Source organism: Asparagus officinalis, chromosome 5 (genome assembly GCF_001876935.1).
Source record: "Asparagus officinalis chromosome 5, Aspof.V1, whole genome shotgun sequence".
Classification (NCBI taxonomy): Eukaryota; Viridiplantae; Streptophyta; class Magnoliopsida; order Asparagales; family Asparagaceae; genus Asparagus; species Asparagus officinalis.
Window position 1 is genome coordinate 68,868,440 of NC_033798.1, and position 8,029 is coordinate 68,876,468.

Genomic DNA, 8,029 nt, shown 5'->3' on the forward strand with positions numbered 1-8,029 from the left:
GGTCGGAACGCGGAAAGAATGTGCGGAAAAATTTGAAATGAACTAGGCTTACCGGAGATGTGAAAAGGAGTATAACCAGATGCTTTATCAGATGGGGCCTTAGGAGCATCATCAAAAGTAGTGATGTCATCCATAGAATCATGCTCTTTGTCCCCTTCGCCATCACCTGGCATGCTGCCAACTTCAGCATCCTCATCACCTCTATCTTCATTAGCGGTATTACCAGTTGAAGAGCCTTCATAATCCACCTCCTCCTCATCATCATGTATAGCTGACGATTCAGGAAGTCTTGTACCGGTGACATTAATGCTGAAAGAGGAGGGGATCGATTCTCTCCAAGACCCCTTTGTTCTAATGCAGGAGCCTTGGAAGGGTCTGCTGCTGGAGCAGATTCTGCATATGTAGCCATTAGTTCACCCCCTTCATCCTCAAAGGGATGGTGAGAGAAAGCTTCACTTGATAAGGCCGGGCCATGAGAATGGAGCCCAGTTCTATTGAGCAGACCTGAAACCGAGGATTCATTCTCTTCTTCTTCTTCTGCAGCTCGGATAGCGTCAGCCATCAATTTTGATTTTTGCGGGCCTTTGCTAGGGGAAGACCCAACCATCAATTTCTAGCGAATCTGCTTATCGTATTGACCAGCTTCATCCACCGAGAGTTTTCTCTTCCCAGCCACCCTTGCTGTAGAAGAATCTACCACCCGGGGTTCCTCCACTAGAGCAGGTTCAGCTGCTTGCTCCTCTCCATGTTCAGCAGAAGGGTCCTCAATGGATAAAAACTCGTCGATTCCTCTTAGGCGGGATGTCTTTGACCCCCTCCTTGAAACATACATACGTCTGATGTCTTTCAGACAAGACGTATTCAAGTTGTAATTGGGAGTCTGGGAAGCGGCAAAGTACCAGTTGCAGAAGCTCATGAAAGTATAAGAATTGGGTATTTTGTAGGGAAGCTTGAAGGTGGCTTTGGTACAACCTGCCACAGAATAGTACCAAGCCCTAGCCCCCTCATATAAGCTGCTCACAACTGAGAGCTGAGGTCAAGAGTTCCCAACATACAGCTGATCATACCCAAATTAGCGAGCGAACCTATAAGGTTGGTAGGGCTCGAGGAAACATTTGTCGCCTTGCCGGAAGATCAGGTAGCTTGACCTGATAGAGAGGAGCCAATGGAAAATACCCCCGCTCAGCTGGGTGAATCTGTTAGGACCAACCACGTCCTGATACTCTGCTCCATAGACCCCGCTTTCAAAATCAGGAAAACAACGGAAGATGTGGTAGTGGGTGTCTCGCGACAAGATCTGGTGAATTCTAACCATATAACTCCCCTCCCATTTTGCAGATTCTAGTCGTTGCACAAACGGGATGAATGAGTCTCCCAGGGAAGAGGATGCACTCATTAGGGAAGGGTAGTGAAGCACATACCAAGCCATCAGATAAGTATAAGGCAATGGTATCCGGGGATTGGGAGTTTTGAAAGCCTTGTTGCCACCAGACTCCACCTCTATAACATCAATAAAATCCACGGCCAACTCACGCAGCCCGCTCTGCAAGCAACCTACCATGGCGTAAAGCAGGTTCAATGGCCTCCCGTGTGCTAAAAGAATAGCTGGGTAGATCACCTCAACAACGAGAGCATCAATTGGCCTGGTAGGAACGATGCACCACTTGAGCCACAACATCAAGAATCCAGCCAACAGTGCCGTATCTAAAATTGGAATCAGAGCTTAATAGTGGAAGCTTTCAAACTCTGTATGAGCCGGGAAAATATCTTCCTTGGCCTCGTTAGTATAATGGGAGGTAGCAGCGTCGATTCGGGCTTGAACCTCTTCCAGAGTGCTTGCAGCCAATCTGGTCACCAAAGCTCCTTTATTAGTCAGGTTCTGGAATAAATACTCCGCCCAAGACACTTGTTTGATACCGCCTCCACGAGCCCCCGTCTGCTGCATACAAATATGGAAGTGACACATGACTTCCCAAAGAGTGGAGTAAACTTCGAGGCTGGTCTTCTTTAAAATTTTAAGTTCTGTCGATCCCAGAACGAATTCTTCATATGGTAAATTCCTAAGAAGAAGACCTGAGACTTCATGCATTTCGTGAAGAGCAAAGCCTAACTCCCCCATCGGGGTGAAGAAAGTACAAGTTTCGGGATTGTACCTCTCTAATATAGAGAAGAAATGAAAATAGCTCTGGACGATGCCGAACTTAGTAGCCCATACCGGAATCTTCAGGCCAGCTCGAGTAAGAGATGCCTCTAATTCGTCCATAACAAAGTTGGTCATCCGGCTCCACCACCCTGTCACCGGAGAATGAACCCAACTAGAAGTTCTAAATCCTTGTGCGGGAAATTCTCCTTTCTTCGCCATAAACTTCTTAACAAAAGTATTTGTCGGGCTGGCCACTTCACCGACCGGGTATTCTTTGGAGAACAGGCCTGGCCGTAAAGCTGTCACCTGTCTGTTATAACCAACTGTGCGGACTCCTTGAAAAGTTAGAGTGCCAAGAACAACCCCAACTTGATCCTTGACAAGGTTCCAATCCATACGCCTTGGGATAGAAGCACATTGGAAATACGATAGGGGGAACATCCTCTCCATATTGGGCAAGAAAAGGTTGCGGTCTCCAACTTTCCACAGCCATTTGTAGTCCCCATCATAAGCAATACCTGCTTCAAAGTCAACAAAATCCCCAAAGAGGAATCCTGGTTTGACTATTGGTTTACGGCTCAGGCTCTCAAACTTAGCGTCCGTAACCAACATCCGAAGAGTTTCAGGAGAAGCCTAGGTGATCATTTCCACACGATCCTTCTCAGTAATCCTGAAAACCGGGAGTTCTTGGCGTAGATTAAATGTCATGTTTGGATCCACGCCACCTCTTCTCAGTAATCCTGAAAACCGGGAGTTCTTGGCGTAGATTAAATGTCATGTTTGGATCCACGCCACCTTCATGCCCAAAATGATGGACCGGGAGTTCTTGGCGTAGATTAAATGTCATGTTTGGATCCACGCCACCTTCATGCCCAAAATGATGGTGGAAAGGGAGAGGCTCGATGGTATGACACATTGCAAAACAAAGAAAAGAGTCAGACAATGCAAAGATAAATCAGACGCGGAGTTCGAACCTCGCGTCAAAAATCTTAGACGTAGAGATCGAGTCTCGCATCGAAAATCTTAGACGCGGAGCTCGAGTCTCACGTCGAAAATCTTTGACACGGAGTTCGAGCCTCACGTCGAAAATCTTAGATGCGGAGATCGAGTCTCACGTTGAAAATCTTAGACGCGGAGATCGAGCCTCACATCGAAAATCTTAGACGCGGAGATCGAGTCTCGTGTCGAAAATCTTAGACGCGGAGTTCGAACCCCGTGTCAAAAATACTAAACGACAGAGTCCAGCTCCGCGTTATTGAAATGAGTCTCCTCGTTGATTCAAAGATTAGAACTCGCCGTAGCGAGTTTTGACGACCATAAAAGTTATACCCATCACCGATTAAAGGGAGTTAAGGCGGCGGCACGCTCGCCTGAGCCATAGCACCATCGACCGACGCAGACGGCGACGACCTCTGAGCCGCAGCGACGGTAGACTTGGAGGGGCGAGTGACGGTCTTCTTCTTGGGTGCCATTGATTTTAGTCGAAGGAGAAGATGAATAGTTCTCGTCACAGATAAGAACGGAAGTTTTTGTTAAATTTTTAAGAAGAGTCGAATGACTATTGATTTGACCCCCAGTGGTCTATTTATAGACAGCTATGAGCTGTTAAATCGGAACGAGATTCTAGGCTAGAATCCCGCCCAAACTCGATCTTAGTATTTGAGTTGGTTGAACTTCCAAACGCGAGACTCACCCACGCGTTGAAACTCTTAAGCACAGAGTTCACCCATACGTTTGAAGTCTCAAGCGCGGAATTCACCCACGCATTCTAATTCTCAAGCGCGGATTTCACCCACGCGTTCCAATCACGCGGAATTCATCTATGCATTTGGACCGCTACAATAGCAGCATTTTGACAACTAAGGATACGATGCAGCTCCAAATAAATAAAAGAAGAGCTAACAACGGTCATCAAGGTGATCAAAGCCGAGAAGAAACAGACGACTCCGCTGTGGAGTCTATTAGATGAGTACAGACAGATTACAATCGGCAACGCTAAAACCGTCAAACACGATTCAGGGCACAACTCATTCTTCTGAGTGGCTTAATATTCCCACAAAGATTAATGAAGCAAGGAGCTGTACACAACTCATTCTTCTAAGTGGATATTCCCACTAAGATTAATGAAGCAAGGAGCTGCGCGCACCTCATTCTTCTAAGTGGCTTAACATCCCAACAAAGATTAATGAAGACAGGAATCGCGCGCAACTCATTCTTCTAAGTGCCTTAATATTCTCACAAAGATTAATGAAGACACGATTCGACGTGCACCTCATTCTTCTAAGTGTCTTAACATCCCAACAAATATTAATGAAGACAGGAATCGCGCGCAACTCATTCTTCTAAATTGCTTAAAATTCCCACCAAGATCAATGAAGCTGAAAGCTGCATTTCAAGTGTTCATCAATGCCTACAAGAATTCTTTGGATAAAAGAATACAACTCATCGCAGATAAAGTGGAGTATCTAAAGGATCCAGACGAAACCCGATGAATACACCTCATCGCAGATCGAGTGGAGTATCTTAAGGATCCAGACGAGATCCGATGAATACACCTCATCGCAGTTCGAGTGGAGTATCTTAAGGATCCAGACGAGATCCGATGAATACACCGCATCGCAGATCGAGTGGAGTATCTCAAGGATCCAGACGAGATCCGATGAATACACCTCATCGTAGATTGAGTAAAGTATTTCAAACACCTAAGCAAAATCATCAGCAATGACTTGGATTTTAGCTTGTTTGACTAAGTTCATTGTCATCAAGAGCCAAAAGTTACATTGTTTGGTTTGAAGAAACATGATTTCAACATTCTGACAACCAGGTTCACGATGTCTTCATATCAGACGGAGTGAACAATCAATGAACTAAATTTTAGGATCCAAAGTATTCCGAAAATTCGTCCCAGTCAATCACGAACTATCGAAAACTTTGGAGGGGGTTCTGTAGGCTGTCTAAAAATCATAATAGATAGCTGATCTCTATCAAGCTTCAATGATGAAAGTTACAATCAGATGACTTTCATGCCAACAAATGCAAGTGGCAAATGGAGGACTTTTTACATAGATCGAGAAGAGTTACAATGTAACTACACTTCCGACAACTGATGAAAACCCTATTCAATGGTCTTCACAATCAACAGTGAGAGTTACAATCTAACGACTTTCACACCCCACAACAGCTAAAGCGAGGATTACTGAACAATGGTCCTTGCAACGCTTTACGAAAGAGGTTACAAGTCAACTAATCCCTTATAAAATGCAGAATTCATCTTCGCGTTATAATTCTTAAAATGCAGGCGACCCCCACGTTTCCAAGCCGCAACAAGCAAAACGCGAGCGGCCCTCGCGTTTTTGACGTTCTGTGAAAACCCAACTCCGCGTCTCAAGTCTAAGACGTGAAGTTAGGATCCTGAACGCCAAATTGAGCGTTTGACTCATTCAAACACGAGTCGAATGGTTTCAGAACCGTTTTCCCCACGATCTTAGGAAATCACGCCCACTTAGGAGTGGATTTAGAGGGCAGTTACAACCTCTTATCCACCTATAAAACCTCAACAAACTCAACGGAGTAAGGGGTTGGATCTTTTAGCATCTAAACTGCACGTGGAGGCTCGGGATTGGGGATTTTCTCTGGAGATAGTAGAGGCAAATTCCTTGAAGATAGAGGATTGAATTTAGATTCAGAAGATCAAACCTGAGAGAATCTTTCAGCAACAGAAGATCTGCTTGGCTATTAACCGAATTTTTAGTTTTAACAACTCTTTTCACAGAGTTCTAACTCATTCTGAGTAATAAAAACTCGTTTAGAGTTATTCCTCAAACTTACCATAGAAGTTTATTGTTCCCACGAGATAAAAGAGGGTCGGATCGTCAACGGAGAGCAAATTCGACGCAGGCATTCGAAGGAGGTACTCCATCGCTACCATGAAGAACCCAGTTTTAAACAAATGGGAGAATCAAATTCATTCTCCTCTCTTTTGTAATCAGGAATTCCATTTGTAACTGAGATTAAAGGAATACAAATCAATTTTCCTTCATTTCTTTTACTGCAAATTTTCCAACAAACACTATGCTTAGGAAGCACTTTCATGATGTAGAGCAGCAGCGATCCGTGACCTTCTTCTTGAATCGAGAAAGATCCACGTTGCCATAGGACTTTACCAAAGGTACTGGATCAACTTGAACAGGAATGGAAGCGGGCGGGGACTCGGAAATGGCCGCGGGAGTTGAGGCAAGTGTCAACCAGGCTGAGCTGGCCTCTGGCATTGGAAGCTGGTCCAAGCTTGAGGTGCCTTGGTCAAAGTCACCATGCGCGGTCCACCCTTGACCGACGCCACCTCTGTTTGTGGGTCCGGCCTTGGCAACCACCCATTGGCTAGCTCAGCCTTGGTCGACCCACCCATCTGGCTGGTTCTGGCAGCTATGCTTGGCTAGCTTGTAATTTTTTGGTGTCTTGTCACTTGTTCGAGTCGCTGTTTTGAATTTTATCCTCCATTCTTGGATTGGTTTGGTGGTTTCTTGGCCACCTTGTCCTCTTTCATGTCTTGCGCCTTTCATGCTAAAGCATGCGCGCGGCGCTTCTGGATGTGCTCCTCGAGAGTGGAACAAGTCCTTTTGATATGGACCTATTCGCTAGCTGATGGCTTGGAGGAGGGGTCATTTGCTTGCTGTTGAGGCGCTTAGCACCCCCTGAAATTCAGATCTGCTTGATAACGGATCTCGTCAACTGGATTTAAGGCCTTGGCAAGCTGATGTGTGAGGCGTTGGTGTTGCCTCTGATGAGCCCTTTTGGAGAATTAGCGCGCCTTCGTTAAACAACTCCTGGACTGAATATGAGTTATTATGATCTGAAATCTCGGTTTCCTTGGATGCCGGAGGAGCGTTGCGAGGGGAAGCCTCAGCAATAATTAGGCGAGAGTCATCCTAAGCCTTCTTTGATGCCGATATCTTCCTTACTTGCAGGACAAAGAATATCTTGATGAGGATGAGGAGAGTATTCCTCGAACTTGGCATGGTCGAACTCGTACTCGATCTCTTCTTCAATCGGGAACTTGATCCATGGTTGCGGCATGACAGCCTCGACAGAGAGGCTGTTGGCTCCCACTGTGGTCGCCAACGTATTTAGGTTAAAGTTAGTTTATTTGTCGAATCCATTATAATTGTTTATCAATTATAAATTCAAAAGATTTAATCTTTTTATAAGATTACTTGCTTACACAAATAAAACAAAAATTACAACTCTCTTGAAACACAAGCAGAGGATATTTATCACCCGCTGCTTGTGTGTGATTTTTTCCTGTGTCGGGAACGTGTTAGTTTATGGACCGCCACAGATTAGATCCGGTTGATACGTTAGTCTATAGACCACCACAGATTAGATCCGATTGAAAGAATGAAAATTTAATGCTCTTGCTTTACAAAGGAAACAATCGCAGAAGAGATAATCTTGACCAAGCGAGATTACGACTCTTCTCGAGATCAAAACCAAGTTTGATCTGGAGGAAAGGGGAATGAGCCTCAGATCTTTAGAACTTTCCTTTTTATGCTGAAGAGCTTCGCCAAAATCTGCTAGCCTCTCTGAAATTCATGATTCACTCCTCAATTTGATAGCACCTCACCTAAAATTTCTGATCCCCTTCGTATAGGGCCTAGGCTTGTATTTATAGGCTTCGGATGTAGCATTTTTGGATAAGAATTAATGATTTGACCTTATCCTTAGTTAATAACTACTTAACCATGTTTAGGGATAGTTTCAAAATAGTTGGGACGCTCTGAAATGAACAAATCCTGAGAAAACCCGTCAAAAAATTCATTTTGGGCACTTCCGAGCGTGAGCCAACCCATGGTGGCTCGACACTATACGAGCCACCCTATGGTGGCTCGG

The 8,029-nt window shown here is 44.9% G+C and overlaps 1 protein-coding gene across 1 annotated transcript in view; it reads left to right on the forward strand.

The window, feature by feature from the left end:
* Positions 6,359 to 8,029, forward strand: part of LOC109841961 (zinc finger MYM-type protein 1-like) — a 22,137-nt gene continuing 20,466 nt past the window's right edge. Inside the window, exon 1 of the mRNA XM_020410887.1 lies at positions 6,359 to 6,433. Within this exon, the coding sequence (XP_020266476.1) occupies positions 6,359 to 6,433 (75 nt within the window). The remainder of the gene's footprint in view (positions 6,434 to 8,029) is intronic.